The sequence below is a fragment of the Topomyia yanbarensis genome, chromosome 1, assembly GCF_030247195.1.
Source record: "Topomyia yanbarensis strain Yona2022 chromosome 1, ASM3024719v1, whole genome shotgun sequence".
Classification (NCBI taxonomy): domain Eukaryota; kingdom Metazoa; phylum Arthropoda; class Insecta; order Diptera; family Culicidae; genus Topomyia; species Topomyia yanbarensis.
This window is the reverse complement of record NC_080670.1, coordinates 165616783-165639919: the sequence shown is the minus strand read 5'-3', so window position 1 is coordinate 165639919 and position 23137 is coordinate 165616783. Positions and strand designations below refer to the sequence as shown.

At 38.0% G+C, this 23137-nt stretch overlaps 1 protein-coding gene across 7 annotated transcripts in view; it reads left to right on the top strand.

The window, feature by feature from the left end:
* The first annotated feature begins 408 nt into the window (after positions 1–408).
* Positions 409–23137, top strand: part of LOC131680260 (fasciclin-1) — a 613985-nt gene continuing 591256 nt past the window's right edge. For 4 of the 7 annotated variants that reach the window (XM_058961015.1, XM_058961010.1, XM_058961003.1 and 1 more), the window contains exon 1: positions 411–1370. In XM_058961015.1, the coding sequence (XP_058816998.1) occupies positions 1185–1370 (186 nt within the window). In that variant the 5' untranslated portion in view covers positions 411–1184. Of the gene's footprint in view, positions 1371–23137 lie in introns of all 7 variants that reach the window. The other 3 variants (XM_058960979.1, XM_058960984.1, XM_058960989.1) reach the window with 3 other exon arrangements.

Here is a 23137-nt window from a genome sequence, read left to right as displayed (position 1 = left end):
TGCTATTCCCCTGCGTTTGTCATTCATTGATTCGATTTCGTAGTACATAAATTTGTTTACAAACATAAACTTCACCCACCCAACAGCGGAAAATCAACCACTTTCTCCTGCCTTTTGTCATATCTGAATTATTATAGCACGCTCAAAGCACACCAAGCGCGCGATTCTCGTAAAAATTCATTTCTTTCTCTCACACTCTCGTGCCATAATCATCACCACGTTCATCAGGGTTGAATCCGCGAAGCGTAGAAAATTCAAACGGCCTCTCGCTCTCTTTCTCATTCAAACCAAACCTCACGACTCACGGTGCTTTCCATCCGCCTGCTACCAACCAACCACTGTGAGCAAGTGAGCTGAGCAACGGTACAACCACTGCCTGATGGCAGCAGAAGGTTGCACTCCTCCAGTTAGGCTTTTCAGTCTGTGGATGACGTTCGTTCGGTTTAGAACTTGTTTGTTCTCGAAGTCAGTGATCATCGGTTTGCAAAGCGTGTATGCGTTTCCCGCAGGATAGTAGGTATAGTAACTGTTGTGTGTAGGCGGTTGGGTTGTTAGCTGCCGTCGTCAGGTCAGTTTGTTTGATCAACATTATTTGGGGGTGCGCAATTTTTGCCGGTCCGTCAGCCGTCCGTCGAGTATTGGCGCGTTGCAGGTGGTTGGGTGTTGCGTCGCGAAGTGGTTGAAGTGCATTTGTTGTGTCCATCAATCTGGATCTGAAAAGGGGGCCGCGATCGGTGGTGTGTGACGAGCAGAACGGAACGCAAGCCATTTTTGTGTTGTGTTCCTACTGACGACGACGACGACCGCCCGGCCTTTGTGCATTGTGTTTGGGCTCGGTGCTGTGTGACTAGAAGGAAGTTGATTGAATAATTGCATTTTTTTGTTTTTGTTTTCATTTCGCTGGTGGATTCGTGTGCGTTGCCAATTCTGCATCGACAGTGGGAAAGGTGAATGATTCATCGTTTCCGAGTGAAACTAGCATTCAACGATCGGTGTTAGACACAGCCCAAGTGTGTGACTGTGGGAAATAGTTGCAACAACAGAGAGAGAGGATAACACAAATAATATTCAAGAGTCAAGAAGTGAAGTGGTTTGCGTGATCAGCGAAGAAGAAGTTTGATCATACAGGTGTGCTTTTTTTTGGTAGTGGTGGTGTTAAAGTGGCGATCGGTGTAGCGAACACGATGATCGCGTTCAGATGGGTTGGTGGTCGTGGTGGTGATATTGGTGGGGCTGGTGGTGGAGGAGGAGGGCCAATTATCACCACTACAGCGTTTCTGATGATGCTGATGGTGGTAACCGTTGCGTCCAGAACACCGATCTCGATGACGTTGGAGGAGCACATAAGTGATGATCCGGATTTGTCACAGGTAGGCTTGTGGAAGTGCTGTTGGTTTGCTAATTGTAGGGTGGGGTACCGCGCATCGATGATTGACGATCGTGATAAAAGGTGCTGAGATGTAATAGAGCGACATTCTCTGATAGAATATGCAAAGCGGTTAATGAACTCTCGATAGTCTATGAATGGGGGGTTTGTTGGTTGAAATAGACTCTCTGGTTCGGTGTTTCTTTTTGATTGGTTGGTTGGATTTGTTGAGTGTCAGTCTCGTGAGAAAAAAAATCAAACGTTTGGTGGTTATCCAACATTGCGGGGTCGTTCCATTCATCTCTAAAATATTACTGATAATATTGCCATATTAAAGAAAACAAAATCATTCTTTTTTTAGGTTTCTAAAACTACAAAAATAATAGATGTGTTTTGAAAAGCTCGAAATGGTTAAGACTTTAACAAAACTTTTTTAATGTGGATTTTCTGCATCCCCCATCTCAATTGCAAATATTGTTTTATTTAACTAGAACTGAAATTTGCATTGGTCAAAGCAATTCGGAACTACGTCTTTTGGATAATCATACAAAATATAACTTAACTGATAAGCATAGAACAACAAAAAATTTAAAGAAAATATGGTTTTTGGCAAGCGATTTGCAGCTACAGACTAAAAATCGAATATCAGGATACCAATCGGGAAGAGTATGGGTTGTGTTTGTTTTCTCTGGCAATACTTTAATATGTCAAAACTAACTGAAAAGCAGATTATTGACGTTTTTATAAATTCTTTTATTACTTTTTTTTAAACATTTATTAAATTTTCCGATTTATTATTTTAAAGCTGCTCCTTGGGCCGTTTGATGATAGAATCTTTTGACTTTTTTGAATATTCGACTGTTTGGATTTTTTGGTCTTCTTTTGAGTTCTATACCTTTGGATCTTCGAACGCTGAAAAATGTTCATCTACGAAATTTTGGTGTTTTGTGTTATTAGATGTTTTCATTATTCGATTTCTGAATTTTTAGAATCTTGGGATTTCCGGATGGTTGTTTCTTGTATCTTTCCTAATTGTTATTTTGAGATGTTTATAACTTCTAAAATTGAATCTTTAAATATTTGCACGTTGAGATTTTTCGGTTTATAAAACAAGACCTTTGGATTAATTTATGTTCATGGATGGATTATGGATCATTGATAACGTAATCTTTTGAATCCTATGATTTTTGCATCTCTAGCTTGGATGTTTGAATCTTTAGAATTTGACATTTCGAATATTTTAATCCTTAATCTTCCTAATCGATCCTTCAATCTATTTTTCTAAAATTTAAAAAACATGTGAATCATTTTTGAACTTTTGAAACTCGGTATTTTTAGATGCTTTAAGCTATCTTTCTTGTCATCATTGAATCACTTTAAATCTTTGATTTTTTTATATCTCTTAAAACTTTGTATTTCTCGAACTTTCACGCCGTGAATTCTGTAATCTTTTTATATCTTTGAATCTCTTTGAATCTTTCTTTAAATCGGTAAAACTTAAAATAGTGAATTTTCAAATATCTTTTAATCATTGGATTTCTTCAACTCTTTGAATCTCCGTACAACTTTGAATCATTGAATCTTTCGATGTTCTAATTTTTTAATCTTTGAACCCCTTTAAATCGATAATTTGTTGCATTTTTGAATCCTTAAATCATTCAATCTTTGAGTCTTTCGATCTCTCAATCTTTGAATTTTGGAATCTCTTTGCATCTTTGATTTTTTTTTAAATCTTTGTATTTCTCTAAATATTTTAATTGCTTTAACCTTTCAAGCTTAACAGTTTTTTAAATCTTTGAATACATTTGGATAGTCGAATTTTTTAACCCCAACGTCTTTGAATTTGAGCTTTTTTGAGTCTTTGCTTTATTGAACCTTTGATCTTTGATATCTAACTACAGTGTCATTTGCTTCCTGATGTTTCTGAACTTTCATTTTTTCAGCTTTCAAAATAATATATTGGGAAGTATTCCAGATGCAAACAAATCGCGACGAGAACTCGAGAATTAGAAACAAAGAAAAGTGGCAAATTTCTTCCAGAAGCTAGCGCAATCAAACTGTTAAAACTTTGGCAACGAAAGTTAGGGAAAAATATAGCAAAGAACGAAAGTCAGCTAGTTCTCATTCATCACGGAAAATAAAATCATGTTGTAGAAGTGCTACAAACGGTACGCGAATTTCTTTGATCAAACCTGGAACCTGGAAGATGGCACCATAGGTACGATTGATGTTGAACGAAATTCGCAGATCGCAGACCTCTTCAGCAAATAATACCAGTGTTTTAACTCTCAATCAGATGAAATCGTCAGAGATGAAGGGAAGCTAAACCGTTTTTGCGAATAAATCGATTTCAAGAACGTGCAAATGGATCAATTTAAATGCGTGATGTCCATCTGTGGTATCAAAGCTCATTGCTATATGGACAGACGAGTCGGACGTAACTCTTCGAAAACTAATTCGCGACTATCTCGTCAATCTCAAGACGGATATATTCACATTCAGCAATCAAGCTCATTGCAGACAATTTAATAAATGAAGGAACATTCCCATCGGTTGGCAGACTTTGAAATCGGAATATAAATTATCCGGGGTAGGACTTACAAAAGGCTCGAAAATTTAAAATTCAACAGATGTTCCTTACTGAATTGTTTGAGTAGTTCCCAACGCTTGGTAAGTATATCCAAACCAACGTGCTGCTGATTCCAAAAGACTTTTCAGAGTACTAAAATACTGCTCTGAAGGAGACATTAGATATGGCTTGAAATCTGTAAAAAAATTGTGTGTTTCAGATAACGATTATAAATAGAAATTTATAGAGAAATATGTAGATGCGCTGAGACATATATTTATGTGATTAAAAATAAAGATACTCATCTATTGCTTCCAGACATCTCCAAGGTATAGTTGCAGATCATCAGTGAAGGGTAAAAAAATGAAAGCAATTCTGTTGTCTCTGAGCGCTAATAGAGGAGTTGACGAGCTCACTGCGTAACGTCTGTGACTTCTGATCATTTAGAATGTCACTATATTGCGATTCAAAATATGGTTGTTCAGTATTCTACAAATTTAAGTACAATAACAAGCTGCTAATTAGGTATGTACGAAACTTTATTTTCGGATAGGATGTTTGAATTCGGTTGATCCTGGTGCAATCAGTAGAGCAAACCCAGAAATATTTCTGACCTTTACATACTATTGTTTGCAGATGATCGAAAATCGGTACTTATCGGTACAACGTTTTCTTTATGCATATCAGAGATTCGAGGCAAGTTGTTGACCGTAAATTATAGTTGTTTAAAATTAACTGATCTCAAAAGGTTTAGCAATTGGTTGTTGCCCTATAGACCAGACCGATTTCTGAACCGATTTTAGAATGATTGTATTTACGATACACTGTACTAGAAGTCTTATTATTTAAAAAATACGGTCCCCGATCGCTCCGACGTAGTCGTGCTACACCAGTCAGCAACCAGCTCAGTCGCCCCGGTCCTGCGTTCGGAGGTCGCCCTTCTCAGGCGAGTATTTTGCTCCAAATGACGATCCGCTTCCTGAAAATTTTTTGGTTTCTAGCATGCCATCGGGTACATCACGTCCCTGCAATATGTCGGGACGCTGGGCACGTGGTGCTGATGGTTTGCGGTTGTACTACCAAAACGAACGAAAATCGAGGGCTTGTATTTTGCTGTTCTTCACGGCGACTACGATATTTACGTTCTGACAGAAACTGAGCTTGACTTGATCATATTTCATCGTTGCAGCTCTTCGAAGAGTCTTACGTGGTTTATCGGGCCGATCGAGGTGCTCGTACCAGCATCCATGGTCGCGACGGGGGAGTTTTGAAAGCTGTGTTTTCCGCACTTGCCTCCTGTGAATTTGGTGTGGAAAGTTCATAAAGCATTGATGTAGTTTGGACGAAGATTACTACGCAGACGAAGAACTAGATTATTGGAGCTTACTTCTCAACGGGATGGATTTTCATAGAGTAAATGAAGTAAGCACCATTTTCAACTATCAATCTAGTTTTCGTCCAATTTTCCGATAATTTGAAGTGTTCAGTCATGTTTCTGAATCGCTTATCAACGAGGTGCTGTTTTCTGCTAGTAAACATTACATTAGCACTTGTCAGCACAGATTCTTCCCCGGTCGATCAGTTTCATGACACTTGCTGAGAATTCAATAAATTATACGCATGAGAAATCCAAAAGTAGGTATCCTTGGAAAAATGTTTCAGTTTAATTTTTTTGATAAAAAATTGTCATCTGCTAAGAAAGCTATAAATCATGTAAATACCTACTGCTGTAACTATGGCTTAAGACTTGAGGATTATTGATTAGCACGCTGGAGGAAATGTAAAATTTGCATGGCTGTATCCCAAGTAACAATTTTGGTTATATTGAAGTTTTATAGCGTTTAATAAAACTAATATTTAAAACCTCCCATGCTAACTTTATGGTCTTATGTACTTCCTGGAGGCTGCTATAAACCCATGTTATGACAAATTGGCCCACTTTTATTGTAATCAGTAGAACTTGTTATGCAAACTATCAGAGGAGTAATGGTTTTATTACAGTTCTATTCTACTCTTTAGATGTGATATTAAACCAACAGCATAAAACCTCCTGACCTAGCAGTGTGGAAAACCACTATATGAGCGCTATTTAACCATCATAAAACTGTAAAGTCTTCCTGAAGAAGTCCATAAAACTTCGTACGCTATCCATGTTAGAACATTTAGTTTTAAACTGAATTTTTACACTGATTAGATGTATTCAATAAAATTTTATCGTGGTTTTATCCCTTAACATCGCATGATGCCAATTATCGAACAAAATGCCATATTGTAAGGTATACATTTTTTGCCTTTCTCATATAAAGAAAGGCTATGCAATCACTGTAAAAATCGACTTTTTAACAGAGGCCCGGAGGGCCGAGTATCATACACCATTCGATTCAGTTCGTCGAGATCGGCAAATGTCTGTGTGTGTGTATGTATGTGTGTGTGTATGTGTGTGTGTGTGTATGTGTGTGTGTGTCATTTAAACTCACACAATTTTCTCAGAGATGGCTGAACCGATTTTCGCAAGCTTAGTTTCATCTGAAAGGTATAACGCTCCCATAAGCTGCTATTGAATTTTTAGTTGATCCGACTTCCGGTTCCGGAGTTACGGGTTGAAGAGTGCGGTCACACAGCAAATTCCCATATAAACTGGTACCACCATGATGTTCAAATGATGTAAAACATATTAAAATTGATGTAACATTACTCTAGTTTGCGGGTCTGGATCACTAATGATCAATCAAAGCAGCTTTGACCAGATTGGCCACCTATGACGGTTCATGACGCCCTCGGGGAACCCGCCAAGTTCCTAAGCTAATATCACACCCATTCTACAACGAATTCTCTACCGATTTTTACGAACTTAATTTCAAATGAATGATACAGTAATGCCATTGACTGCTGCTGATTTTCATTCGGTTCTGACTCTTGCTTCCGGAGTTACAGGGGTGTTAGTAAGGATACACTGGAATTTCCCATATAAATCGGTACAATCGTAATACCTCAGAGGCTAAAAACTATTGAAATGGTCACCAAATTACTTCTAATCGTAGATCTAGATCACTGATTGCCAATCAAACATTCTTTGAATATATTGTCCCCTATCGACGATTCCGGAAGTCCGGAATTCCGGGCATATTCCACAATTAAAGTCACATCGGTTCATCGGTGATGACTGAACCGATTTTCTCAAACCAAGTCTCAAATGGAAGGCAAAATATGCAGTTGAGTATTGCGTAGCCGCCCCTTCCCCCCCCCCCCCCCCCTCACCACCTTGCCCTTACACCTCCCTCCTTCATCACTCCTCTCTTCTTGGATCACCCTCACGACCAGATTTCCTTCATCCACCCCGTATACCGAAATAAGATGAAGGATTTCTGACGCATCCTCCACACCCACTCTACTAAACCCCCATTCCCTACACGTTCAAACGCATTCCACCAACCTTTGCAAATTATAATCACATAAATATAACATTGAACTCATGCTTATTAAGCTAATTAAATATTATTCTTTTGCCTTTCTTATATAGAAAGGTTATGCAATTGCTCCAAAAACCGACTTTCTAACCAAGGCCCGGAGGGCCGAGTCTCATATAACATTCGACTCAGTTCGCCGAGATCGCAAAATATCTGTGTGTATGTATGTATGTGTGTATGTGTATGTGTGTATGTATGTGTGTGTATGTGCGGATTTGTTAACAAAATGTCCACATCGGTTACTCGGAGATGGCTGAACCGATTTTGACAAACTTAATTTTAAATGAAAGGTCCATCAGCTGCTGTTGAATTTTGTGTGGATCCGAGTTCTGGTTCCTGAATTACAGGGTGATACGTACGATCACGCAGCAAATCCCGATTCTAACGAATTCTGCGATGAATGTAAAAAGGTGATTTTTTTCCAAAATGTAAACACAACTGATGAATTTGTAGATCTAGGTCCCCAACAGTCATTCAAAGTCTCTTTGGCCACACTGGCCACCATCGACGGATCCGGAAGCATCCAAAGTCAGAATAACGGTTATATTGGTTTCTCGAAAATGGCTAGATTTGCTCAACTTAGTCTCAAATGAAAGGTGTTGCGTCCCCAGAAACTGATATTAAATTCCATCTCCATCCGACTTCCAGCACCGGAGTTACGGGTTGTGGAGGTCGATCACATAGAAAACTCCGATTCAAACCGATACCGCGATGAATGCAAAAAGGTGCTCTTATATATACTTACCAAGTGTAATAAGAATGAAAGACATTTCCATAAAGTTATATTGTACGAACCAGCTATTAAATCATAGTTTGGAAAAAGGGAAAAGCCCAATTGCACCTCTAGGTGGATTAAAACAGGTTTTTTCAGTTCAATATTACCGTGGCTGTTCTTTCTTTTGCAAGTTTTTAGAACTCGAATAATGATTTCTTTTCTTGTATATTTGTCATGCCATGTATAATAATAAAATATAATATATGCATTTAAAAGCTTTTAATGAATATAAACAACGCAAACATTCTCGTGTTCATGATTGAGAAAGGCACAATTGCACCGCTAGGTGGATTAAAACAGGTTTTTCAGTTCAATATTACCGTGGCTGTTTTTTTTTCAAAATTTTAGAACTCGAACTCTTTTAATGAATATAAACAACACACACATTCTCGTGATTCATGATTGAGAAAGGCACAATTGCACCGCTAGGTGGATTAAAATAGGTTTTTCAGAATAGTGATTAAAAGAATTTTATTATTGTTCATAACACACCCATGCGTGTTTGAAGGCATGCCGTTAAGGATTTATGGTGAAACATCATGAAAGAGCAACGCGAAATAAATGCGCCCCATGAATTCTACTAAAAAAAGCATTCGGTAATATTTTTCTGCAAATATTGAAACAACACTTAACCAAGTTTTAGTAAAAAATGTTAAATGTTTGGTTAAAAAGTGCAGATTTTTTCAAAAAAATGTCTCAAAACGTTTGATTCCACCCTTCATACGAACATGAAGGCGTATATTTGAGAAATTTTACTTCGCAATTTGCTATTTTTGCTTCAAGGCGACATTTTTTTTTAATAAAACTTGGTATACTTGAATAATTCTTTCATAAGACTATTCCTCCTAAAACGGTCATAACTGAGCAATTCATATAGCAAGCGTGTTTATCATGGCACTTCTGCATCTATGTTGAGAGTGACAAGTTTTATGCTGGACTAAATCACAGCTTGCTGGTTTTGATTATTTTGACAGTGACTTTGTCCAAGATGGTAAATGGAAGGTGGGGGTTTTTATTATGTAACGGTGCGGTTGTCAAGTTTGAGTAGCGCAATAGATTAAAATACACACACTGAATACTCGCCAACTTCACCATTTACTGTCAGTGTCATTCCAATCGAGCACGAGATTTGTCAATACTCCTCGTTCGATAAAGATTCACAGATATTTTCTTTAAATTATGTTCCGAAATCTAGGGACAGATCTTGAGATGCATTTTTAAAAATCAACGAAATTAAACATTTACTTTCCATCGAAATAGGAATTTGAAATGCATTTTGCGTTGCGTGTAAGACGTCAAAGCCCTGCCACAAACTAATTCTACTCCAACAAAGTTTCGAACGAAGTAGATCAGCGTAAGACGCTTGTTGAACAAATGTTTCGGCAAAAGAGTGAAAGTTGATGCAATAATGGAAATGAAATGCGTTTTTTCAAATTGGATTCAAATTTGTTATGCATTTCTAGAGTGATCTGACCCTAGACCGAAATGCATTTGTATGAGCTTATTGTTTATAGTACTAAAACGCAGATGGGCTTCCTTTTTTGTAATATAATGTGAGAAGTGGTTCTTAAAATTGTTGCAACGGCTGTTTTTGTCGGCAAAGTCAACTTTTGTAAACAGCCAAAAAACAAATCATTGCAACCCTCTCGTGATTGACAACTGCAACAGCACGCACAAAAAAGCTCTCACCTTTATTTACCATCTTGATAATCATCCTGGAAAAACCAGAAAAACAAACCAGCGGTTGTTCAGAAATTCTTATTATCCTGCAAAGACGAAATAATCCTGACTTGGTTCGTCTTCTGCTTTGGGTCAAAAGAAATTGAGGAAGAATTCCATTTCCAAATGGAATTTTCGAAGTTGTAACTGTAGTTGCACTACAGTTACTATATTACATGCAAGTAAACAATAAGATTCGAGCTTCTGATGACAATTTTATAACTCCTTAGTATAGCTCATGCCTTTCATAAGAGTAATTATTTTAAAGAGGTTTTAATATAGAAATTCCAAAACCTGAATACGTGCAATAATCTCTGATAAAACTGTCATATAACTTAATTTCTTGTTGTATGTTAGTTTTATTCCAGTTTTAACAAAGTATATAGAACCGTTTCACAACCACTATATAAACTTGTAACCTAAAGCTTTATCGTGGAAGTCATAACTTAGTTTTATAGTGAAATTTAGGAACAAATGAAATGACAGCTGCATAAAACCATAATAAAATCACCGTTTTCAAGGATTCCTTCATAAAACCAGAATAAAACAATGATAAATCCCCGAGGCATTTTAATTGTTACTTGGGTATGGTCTCGACACATAATACCCCTCAATATTGCTTATACGCTACTCTTCCGTGTTCTGTTTAGCTGAAAACGTCCATTGACAAAATATTTTGTCGATGATTACCATAGCGGGTTACGTGAAGACGAACGATGGGCCATTATTCTACGACACTACTATCTGTCGTTATGGTATCGACATTTGCTTCTTTATTGGTGTCGCTGGTTGTTCCTTTGGAGGCACTGGGTGCAATAGTTTTTACTACTCAGTTGGTACTGGTACACCTTATTGTTTGTGTGTTAGCAGCGTGTGTCAAAGGCCGTTTTTTATGTAGTAGGTTGATGTTTCTTCTCAGCTACGGTGCATGGCTTTCCGTAATGACACGTAGGAATCTGACCAGAGTAGTTACCTAGCGTTATTTGCTTATAGTTAATATTAATTTTGACCAAAAAGACACCAAGACATAGGTTTAGTCGGTCACATAACAATCACACAAACGCCGTTGTGGATGGCAGTGAAAAGATTTCTCCAAGTATCGCTTGTAACGGGGACCACTTCTCCATATTCCAACATGTATTTTAAATTTTAAATGTGGTCTGATTTGATGCACGGCGCTAGGTCGTGTGGACTCTGATCCCTGTTTACATCGATGAAGTTGCAATCGAGGTAGATTTCAACTTCATCGATGTAAACAGGGATCTGGATTTTGCCGTTGACATGTTCGACTTAGTGATACATGTTGTTCTTTGCAATGGAGTTTTCTGCCTCGGATAAACTTCTCATTGTTTAAGTTTCGTTTTTTTTTTTGTGTTTCGAATTCATCTCGTCAGTAACTAGCACCATCTGGGTGTCTAGTTAGACGATGTATCTAAACTAGTACCCAAATTAGCACTAGTTAGACACAAAAAATTCCAAACAGTTCACACGACATATGTGAACGCCTAAAGCCACATGTCCCGAGTGATGTCCCGGGAAGCAAATATAGCTCTGGTTTGCTGACGAGAAAGCGAAGACGAACTCTCATTGTTTCCAATACACGATTACGGACGTGGTGTAACTGTTTGTAGTATGTTGATTCGGTTTGCGCGCTCAGTTCTATTTGCCTAAGCAGAGCTTGATAACTACAGCTGAAACTTTGTGTATCGTTATATAATAATTCTAAATTCACATAATTCCTCTAAACTTTTGTTCAAAATCTACGGATCTGATCTCATGCAAAAGTGGCCACACTGCATAACCGGCACTATTTGGAATAGCTCAAACATCATTTTGTGAAGCACTGAATTGATTACTTAAGTGGTACTATTATATACCATGCAGAAAATCGGCCATTAGTTCCCATGATCTAAATGGAAAGAGCTGTTTGATGAAACCCTCTGCCCCGACAGTATGATGTATAAGATAGCAAAGTTTCAATTGTTTTCTCATCATAAATACATCATATTTGAATCAGAAGTATTTCAGAAGAATAAGTCACCTCAAAAATTTTACAGAAAAACATATTGACCCCTGGGCGAAATGATCGAACATGTCATAACTCGAGTCTCAGCGGGGTTGGCAGATTAGATACATTTTTTCGAAATCTCCAGACTTTCTTGTCAGTTCAATTAGAATTGTGAGTGGTGAATCAGAAATCAGAATATATTGGCTTAAATGGCACGTTCCCCGTATGTAGTCGGAGATTTGTGCCTAATGTGAGTGGTGAATACTCGTCTGCTGTTTTTTCAACACCCAGAGGTCAAGAATGTAAAAAGAGCAACCGAATCTCGAATCTATAGAACTGCAACATGTACGTCCGCTTGTATTCTGTTTTAAGAACTCTTCCCGCTTTATTGGAAGTGGGGAGCATCGCAGAATGAATTGAAATCGAAAGCACATGCGTGTGCATTACTCATATCAACCATAGGGTGATTCACATATCGCAATTTCTATCGAAATCGCTATGAACCCTATGAAAATTGGCGAGATGTCTTTGCTGTGAATAATTAACATTGGCGCCGACAAACCAAGGATATTTCAGTGCGAAAAACTGGAAAAAGACGAAACCCTAACCTAACCTACTACACACGTTCCCCAATATGTGTGTGTGTTTGAACAAGTGATAAATGAGTCACCTCGGCAGTACATGCTACCGTATATCAATTTCACACAACGACCGCTGCTGCTCTTGGCCTGTAACAAGATCAATAAATTAATTCTTCTCTGATTAGGCTCCTCTACCCCCTCCATCGGCTTTCGAGTTAATACTGCCAGGCCAAACCGTAAGATGGTGATACCACATATTATGCTTGATTGTGACCGGTAATCGCTGCTAGAACCCGGAACCTGTGAGTAGGGGCAAAGCTGCCACAAAATCGGTAATCGATTCCGTCCCGATTTTCGCACAGTGTACAGTCACAACTTCGTTTGTTCGTTGGTAGGGTACTGGAAAATTTTTTTTTCCGGAAGTTTTAAAATTTTGCGGATGATACTCCAAATATCGCACGACGATGACAGTCCTTTATTCTCCGAAAACCATTAGAGCGTGCACTACTAATACGACTCCTACTGTCGGAGGAGCGGAAAATTGATGGCGTCGAGTTTTGCCTGTTTTGTATAATGTACGCTATGCAAACAGCGTCAGCGATACAAGGCAGCGGCAGCCTCGGGAACGACGTTCGTTTTGCAATATTTAATATTAAACATAACTTATTGGGATCCCAGTTTGGCTTAGCGGCTGCTGGGGGATTTCGTGCATGATATGGAAAATCATTGCACGATGGCTCACTGGCGGATGAAATTGTGTGCCAATGGTGCCTCCTGTTGCTACGGTGCAGGAGGCGGTGGTGCGAAGTACGGTTATGATATTCTAAGTCCACGCATAGCACCGAGCAAACTTGAAAAAAAGCGTAAAAAAGTTGCAATTCTCCTTTTTAGCGTTTTAACGAACTTGCTCAGAGCAGCTTTTTTTCGTTGATTTGAAATTTCCAATGTTGATATTATGAACGAATGTTTCACTCCAGTATAATTATACACTTTAAAAATCAATAGTTGTACTGCGGCCAACAGACACATAATCGCAACTCGCTTCCGGCCTGCGAAGTACCGACAGACTAGACTACGAGGGGGTGTTCCTTTAGGCATTGAAAGCCGCTGCTTACCAAACCCAAAAGTTCTACGTGATGTTACCCAACCCGGTCCTTTCCCTTAAACTTCAGAAGGTGAATAGCCCAATGGCTATACAACAACCCCGAAATCTGATAAAGCCACACACCTTCCTCACTTTAGTTATTCTTTGGCTTACTTCGGTTTCTCCCTATAAGTTCAAATTTCCAGAAACTGTTTCTATTTATTCGTCTTTTTGAACACGTATGTGTCTGTGTATACCAACCACCAAACAAGCACCGCTTGGTTTGTTTATTTTCTCCCCTGACTTTTCGTTTTCGATTATAATGCCCCAGTCCTCCCGAATGGAAGCCCCAGCAGCGAAGCGGTTGTTGATACCTTTTGCACAAAATATGGTGGCACCTGCTACAACAAAGTACCATAGGAACCGAAGCGGGAGAAACATAAAACCCGGACCAACCGATTTGCATTTGGCGAATAATTTTCCATCCCCTTTTGTTTTTTGGTCACACATCGGACGGAACAGGTGAAAATCATTTTCTTTTGCCTAGCTCCGTACTTTTCCTCTCTGCTCGCACTGTGCTGAACACTGACAGCTTTGACGGACGCACAGTGGGACCAATCCAAAAAAGGTGGGACAAAACCTATTTGAGGCCTTAGATGTCATTTTAGAGCCAGCATTTCTTCGTAGGATATGTTCACAATATTATTCTGCAACTTTTTAAATAGAATATTTTGTTGTTGGACTAAAGTAGAGTACCCGAACAAAAAAATTTTTTTCAAAAAATAGTTTTAGAGGGTCGATGTCTTCGACAAAGTTGTAGAATATTATGTTTTGAATAACTTCTTCTAATATACCACAGACATCAGACCTCAAATTTGAAGCAAAATTGTTGTTTTTTGAAAATATAATCAAAAAATCAGTTTTTCGATATTTCCATGCTAAAAATCTTAATTGATTAATTCAATATGTTCTACAAACTTGCAGGTAACACTAAAATACAACTTTTTGTTGAAGGAACTAATATCCTAAAATCAATATTTTGGCTTCTAAAACTATTTTTCATATAAATTTACTCTATTTTCATCAATGATTTCTGTTTTTAGGTGCACTTTTGTGCAGCCAAACTTTGGCTATTCCGATACTCTATTGTTCGTAGAATAAAATTAATACTACATAGAAACAGGATATAGTTGGACGCGTTGTTTGGGTGACCATTCATGTACGATGGTTTATAACATAAAATGTGTCTATATTATTTTTAATTTATATACATTATTAGCTATTAACAAAATCTTACATTTTGTACGCACTTACAATCATATAGAACATATTGAGTTGATCAATTACAGTTACAATATGAAAAAGTGAAAAAATAATATAAATTTTGAATTTAAACTGCCAAAGAACAACGATTTCGGCTAAAAAAATAAATAAATGGTATTTTCAACAGAATTGTTCCAAATACAATGTTTGAAAACTTTGCTGAAGACCTCAACCATTTAAACAAAATTTGATTTATTTAGTTCGGGATTTCTACTTTAGTTTAACCAATAAGATTAGTTCTACAAATTCATAAAAGTAGAATAATATCTATTTGAGGCCTTAGATATTATAGCACCTAAGTGTGTGGAAAAATATTCACAATATAATTGAATCATTTCTATTTTTTTAGATAGTTGAGGACTTCAGCAAAGTTGTGTAATATTCAATTTCGAACATTTTTATTAAAAATACCTTATACATACTTTAGATTTATTTTTTAATCCGAAATCGTTGTTCTTTGGCAGGTTAAATTCAAAATTTATTGTTTGTTTTTTCACTTTTCCATATTGTAACCTTAATTGATCAACTTAATATGTTCTACATGCTTGTAAGTGCGTGCGAAATATAAGATTTTGTTAATAGCTAATAACGTATATAAATTAAAAATAATATAAGCATATTTTATGTTATAAACCGTCGTACATGAATGGTCACCCAAACAACGCGTCCAACTATATCCTGTTTCTATGTAGTATTAATTTTATTCTACGAACAATAGAGTATCGGAATAGCCAAAGTTTGGCTGCACAAAAGTGCACCTAAAAACAGAAATCTTTGATCAAATTAGAGTAAATTTACATGAAAAATAGTTTTAGAAGCCAAAATATTGATTTTAGGTTATTAGTTCCTTCAACAAAAAGTTGTATTTTGGTGTTACCTGCAAGTTTGTAGAACATATTGAATTAATCAATTAGGGTTTTTAGCATAGAAATATCGAAAAACTGATTTTTTGGTCATATTTTCAAAAAACAACAATTTTGCTTCAAATTTGAGGTCTGATGTCTGTGGTATCTTAGAAGAAGTTATTCAAAACATAATATTCTACAACTTTGTCGAAGACATCGACCCTCTAAAACAATTTACTGAAAAAATTTTTTTGCTCGGGTACCCTACTTTAGTCCAACAACAAAATATTCTATTTAAAAAGTTGCAGAATAATATTGTGAACATATCCTACGAAGACATGCTGGTTCTAAAATGACATCTAAGGCCTCAAATAGGTTTTGTCCCACCTTTTTCAGATTGGTCCCACTGTGGGACGGTTCCCATCGCGACAGGTCAAGGTTACACCTATACTGTCGATCCGTGCTTACCTGCCTGCCTCCGGCCGGTGGGAATTGAACAGCTGCGGCCTAGCTGAATACTGATTAGTCCGCAAGCCGCATAATTAGATGCTAAGGGAATTCGCATAATTTACACCCCGACCAAGCCGTATCTTTGAGTCGAACAAAGAATGACCAGTAGATACCGGTAGCTAGCTACTAACCGTCGTCCTCGGGTCCAGCGAGTAAAGCATTCCCGAAGGAAATAGCACAGCCACATTTTCTTCCGGCCGCCCGGTATTTGCATTCCAATCACTTTGATCCACTACCGGCTGACTGACTACGGTGACCGGTGTATGCAAAGTCTTGGGAGTGTACATACATCATGAAACACAAAGATCTCGAGAGTCGTTGCTAATTGTCGTGCCCCTAACCGCAACCGGCATGACCGCATGAGGCGGAAGATGGCACTCACTCCTTCGCCGTAGTGGTTTATGATAAGATGGATAGGTTAGAGTGGATATGACCTGGACTTGGGTCTTTGAATGCTTACTAGTACGTTGGCTCGGTGGACAGAATTCTATAAACGTTTAATGGGTGTAATGAATTGTGCTTGTGGGCGGACGCCTGTATTATTCAGGTAAGGTCGTGCGAGACATTCGGTACTGGTTGTGACACTGCAGCGAAAGGAGCTTGTTGGGAAGGACCGTTGAAAAGCAATAACTGCTACCAGCAGGGATTCCATGCGGAATGAGTGAATTATTGGGCAACTGCTCGGTGATAATTGTGTGGTTATCTGCTAAATGTCCCATAGCTTCGAGTAGACTACTGTCAAGTAGTTGTGAATCATTGCCATTTGGGACGAGGAAAGATTTTGCCGAGTTCATCCGAAAAGGAAAATTTCACCGCTGCGTTTATTGTCGAAAATGAAAAATCCGTGATGGGTTTGGCACCCTCTCATGTTGGAGTGCAGTGCTACGTAACCAGAAATCCGTCGTAAACGACAAAACAAAGCACTCGGAATTCCCACAACCCATTGTAATGCTTCGTTATGAAAAAGAAACCCTGTTGAAGAAAGTGTCGGCATAGACACCAACCGCGCATCAAAGACAAAGAAGTACAAACACCGTCACGGGTTCTGCTTTGTTCTCTTCTTTTCTACACTAGCTGTTTGCTTGTACATGTACATACACAAATATTTGACTCTTGTTCTATTCGATCCATTCTTGTTTTGGCGGCTGGCATAAATATTCTCACGTACTTGCACACATCCGTGGCTTGGAACTGTTTTCTTTCTTGATTTTCATTAGAGCTTCACTTTTTTATCCGCGCTGGTGTGTGCTCTCTTCTGAGAAGTACCATTTAGACATCTTAAAAACTATAAACGTTTGAAGCATTCGGAACGACCCGAGTAGCAATTGAAACTTGTTTGAACTTTGATATGTTTCATCATTAGATCCTTCTGTTAGATATGTTGACTTATTGGACTAATTGTATAACTTTTTTTGAGTAATAATAAGCGATAAGAAACTATATTCCCCAAGATTCTCCCTAAAGGTCATTTGGTTCGCAAGCCTAAAACAAGAAACCGATTTTGCTTTCCCAGCAGTGAACCAAAGCTTCTGTACTTGCTTTCCGAAACATCACACGGTACCAACCTGTTATTTAGATGTTCACTTCTTGGATTTTGTTCTGCTTTTTCCTAGGCAGCAGAATTTAAGTTAACCCCCAAATTTATGCATCACCGGCGCACATAACCAAACTTAAGTAAAGTCACATGTTCCAGTTTCGGATTCTTCTCGTTCGGGGGTTAACCCAAATTTAGCTCCCTAGTAAGTAGCAGAGTTTTGCCATATTGACGTGTTAACTACAAACAATTCGACTCAGTTTGGTTCTCGTAAGTAAAAACTCCGATTTTTCATATCAACCGGGATATCAGTCCCAATCAGTTAATTCAATAATAGGGGCAGGGGGAAACAGTGAAACACATTTTTTCTATGATTTAAATTTGGTGTGTTATTTTACAATAAATTCGGCTGTATCTGAACTAAAAGTCCTACAGATCTAAAAAAAATTTTCGCAGGTATCTCAAACATTGAACTAAATAAAAGATTTTTCGCAGAATTTTTCTTAGGTCAGTTTTTCCCTCTCGCAGGTTGATGGGATTGATGGTATTGTAAACATCGTCAAGCCACAATAGATTCAATAGAGTTATCTAAATATAAGGACCTTCGCTCTTCAATTTCTATTTGCACTGGGTTCTTCTACAAGAGGTTAATTAGTTCTCAAGGTAACAATCCACCAATCATTATGACTACTCAGGATTTGATTTATATAAGAAGTCCACTTCAAGATGTTGATTACAATACGCCTCGTTAGTGGTGTATCGAGGAGGCCGGGAAGGCTGATATGAGCCTTTTTCAGTTCTATACCTTTCCTCTATTTACCAGCTCATAACCAAAAATCAACCAGTAACAAATAGATTATTGAGAAGGATTATGTGTGGTGGTTGGTTATTCAAGTTTTAGTAGAGTTTGAAGTACTAATGTATATCTTTCATGTGATGATCATAACTTCAGTTGTATCTTGTACCTGTCTAATCTATTACGTCTCTCATATATTGTCTTTTATTTCTTCTTTTCGAGTCCTATACACGCCTTCAGCTGGGTCAGTCAAAGATGGTGATGGTGAACGTCTTAACACTCACACATTCTCAAACGCGATCTCAAGCAGTAACCTACAAAAATGCGCTCGCGTCCGCGATCACGAATCGGTCACGTCCGGAAGTCTGTCCTCGATCCTAGAAGCCTAGATCCATGCCTTCAGCTGGACCAATTAAGAAAATACTCTCGTACATATTAGATAACACGTCTCATGGCGACATGACCGGGAACCCTAGCGATATAAGGGAACCCACTCTCTGCTAGAATCTGAACCGTACACCGAAAATTTAATATCACACTCACGGTTCGTGCGACCATTCAAGAACAAACGCACATATGTTACAATATCACGCCAGCATACAACCGTTGAAGCCCCTCGCGATTTTCCAAGCAACCTACGTCCACGAACTCGCAAACATGATAACACCCCGGTGATAAGGTGAACACTCATAAACTTACCAACGCGATCTCAAGCGTCAACCTATAAACTCCCACGCTCGCGCGATCATGAATCAGGATTCTCCGGAAGACTCTATCCTCGGTACCAACAGTCTAGGTCCATATTAATTAATAAAAAAGAAACAAGCAAAAAATAAAATTGAAAAATTAAGAAAAATAACTCCCATATTCACTAGACAAAACGTTCCATGGCGAAATGACCGGGAACTCTAGTGATATGGGGATACTCACTCCCTGTCAGAATGTGATCCGTACACCGAAAACTAAATATCAGAATGATGGTCCGCGTGGCCATCCAAGAACACAGGCGAAGGGTTACAAAATCGAATCTATACACGCCAGGTCACATACACGCGAGCACACGCGACAAACACGTCAACATACGAACGCTTAAGCCCTTCGCGATCATCTACGCACACCTACGCCCGCGATCGCGCAAACTTGATAACACTCCGGTAATAATGTGAACGTTTTAGTATTACGAAGTTACAAACGCGGTCTCAAACGCGAACCCGCAAACGCGCGAGATCATGAATCGGTCACGTCCGGAAATCTTTACTCTTCTTTCTAGCAACTTAGGTCCATACATTCAGTTGGACCAATTTAAAAAATAAAGCTCATCCACTAGACAACACGTTCCATGGCAACATGACTGAGAGCTCTAGTGATATGGAAGAACCCACTTTCTTCTAGAATCTGAACCGTACACCGAAAAATTAAGTATCAGATTGACGGTCAGTGCGCTATCATTCTAGAGCACACGCGAATGTGCGAAAGGCACACGGTTATAAAATAGAATTTATACACGCGAAGTTACATACACGTTAGCACACGCGACATACAAACGCAAACACGATCGAACACGTTAACGTGCAAATGCTCGAGTCCTTCGCGATAATACACGCGATCGCGAAGTCCCTATGCCCGCACATACCTGAATCGTACAATGAATATCACATTCAGAATCACGGCCCGCTACATTTGGCCTAAAGCAGTGTTTCAGTGGGCGTCATTGCCATTGACAACTCTCGAAAAAAAAAATTCTTGCGTCAGTTTTTTTTTGAAAATTAAAAAATATCAAGATATGCAAAAATGGAGTTTATTATTATGTTGGTCTATAAAAGATTCTGAGAGACAGGGACAACTTCTCAAGTAGCATAAAAATAGTGGTTTTTGAGGTTGCTGATTATGATTCTGATTTTTAGCCAAGCACAGTCGCCATATTGGATCCGCCATTTTGAATTTTACATTTTCAACGTCAGAATCAGAATCAGTATAGAGCTAAAAATAACAGTATTAACAATGAAAAAAATCGCGTCGCATAGGGTTAAACAGTAGAAATTTTAACTCCATGACAACAAAAATGGTTTACACACTGGTCGAACATTTCACCATGCTTTATGCAATTGTTACAAATCGCGTTTAAGCAACATGAAAAACAAAGTTGTCGGCCAAATTTTTCTATTTCGCTATCTGGTGTAATACGTTATTTAAACAATTATTATATGCTAATTAATTTGAATAATTTATTGAAACATTTTAATCCAGTAGAAATTTAAAAAAGTCAAGGTGAAAATTCAATTTTGAATTTTTCACGAGAAACGTTCCGTATTTTAATAAGAAGTAGATAAAGTTACCTACTATCTTCGGTAAAGTATTTTGGGATGATCTTTCCTAAAGCTATACCGAAGATACTGATCCTAAATACAAACTTCTCGAAAATTTGGTTTTAGATCTCACTACTAGGCAGACTTCCCATGAACATCGACAAGTTTGTACCTGTGTACAAAATTTCATGCACGCGTTGAAGCCCAAACATGCTTCGTCTCGATGTACAGGTTCGCCTCGAATATCGATCCCAAGCGAACGATGTGCGAACTCTAGTTTAAACATCCGCGTACGTACACCGGGTGCGTACGCGAGAACGATTCGCGCAAGGCAAAAAGAGTCAACGCCGAAAGATGAAAGTGAGAGAGAGAGAAAACTGGTACCACGAACCTATGTGTACGTACAGCGTGTACGTACATGGGGTTCAATTGTGCAGGCGAACATGTGCACGTGTTTTGGTACGAGACAGCTTGTTTGAGTTTGTACACAAAGTGTGGGTTTACAGAACCAGAGCGAACATTGTGTATGATGTTCATTTGGAATGACTGCTACTAGGTGTCGAAAATCTTTTAAAGACTTCCTATTGTAAATGTAAAAATATGTAAAAATCGCGAGATGGTTACGTTTGGTAAGTTTTTCAAAATTCTGATCCACTGTGCGCCAGGATGACCCTGGACAACAATATTAGACGAGACGAGTAGATCAAATATTGAATCAATCGTTTTTTTATTTACGTGACTTCTTAATCAAAGTTTCAGTCTGAGACATTAATTTAAGTGAGAAATCTATAGTCTAACAAGCTATTTGTAGCTGCGGTCAAATTTTGCCACCTTTCAAACTGTTTTGACGGACAGCAAAATTTAGACAAAAAATTAGAACGAATTGTAATTGACTTCCTAAGTAATAATGAACACGTCCTCGTTTGACACTATTACATGACGATGGTTTTAGCCACATGGGTAAGCATTTTTGATAGTTAACCCAGAAAAAGAATAGGGACCAAGCTAGTCGAAATAAGATGTGGTCCTATTAATCCTATTTATAAATTCATTATATTTTGGAAATATATAATTACCAACACTCGAGTAATACTGAAATATGGGTGCGTTTATACTTTCTGTGACAGTCATTGGGCCTGCATATAGCTAACCTTCATAGGTACATACTGTTGTCTGAGCGTAAAGCGTAAAGGTTCATAACCGATGGGATTGAGCGGAAAAGCACATTCGCCCAACTCTAACTACGTTATTAGACAAGCAGTAAAATCCTGTTGGTTGCAAATTAACTACAAACAGGATTACAACTGCCAATGTAATTGCTTTTAACGATCAGTTTCTTTCTGAACCCTATTATATACCAATACACATTAGAAATTGATTTGCTAAATAGGTACCGCTGAATCAACAGATATTTTTAGTTCATTTTGCGTGTTTTTAAATAATCATACATTTTCTATCGAGGAACGAGTTTTGTCTTAATTTTACAGAATGAAATTTCGTAAAATATTCCAGTTTGCTTGAAAAAAATAACTCTACCACGATACTGATGAGACGAATTTGAAACGAAAATTCTTTGATATACTAAGGTCAGCAATTGTGCCATTCATGATGCACAAACAGATTCAATTCGATTTGATCCATAAGCAGAAATTAAGGGTGGCATATTGAAATTGATGGTTAAAAAAAGATTTTAAAATGTATGAAGTGTATAAGTATGTCACTAACATGACAAAACTCGTCATCCTGAGAATTATTAGTAATTCACACTTAAGAAGATTTTCAGCACCCTAAAACTATGTCCGACAGGCCCTATATTATGCATTAAAATCATCTACAGAAGCTATAAACATTTTTTGTATGAATGGTTTGGAAAATTCAAGATGGCCTTTTTCATTGCTTTTCCCTAATCGACTGTATCTATCCGTCTTTGCCAGATCGAAAAACACAATTATGATGAATTATCCAGAAAATTGGATCTCCTCTCAGGTGATGACTCTTTGACTCTTACAAAGTTGTATGAAGAAGTAGTAATTTTACTGCATTCGACACAGGCCAGCAACATTGCTGAGCCATCACTCATTTATTGGATTTATTGCTGACACACTTCGATTGTTCTGGTTTGCATTGTCTTCGGATCACAGATGCGATAGAAATTAACCCTTCACCAGCCCACTGGATGAGGAGCTTGAAAATTTATTTTTGTTAGTATAATAATGTTCATTTGATATTTTTTGATATATTATTATTATTATTA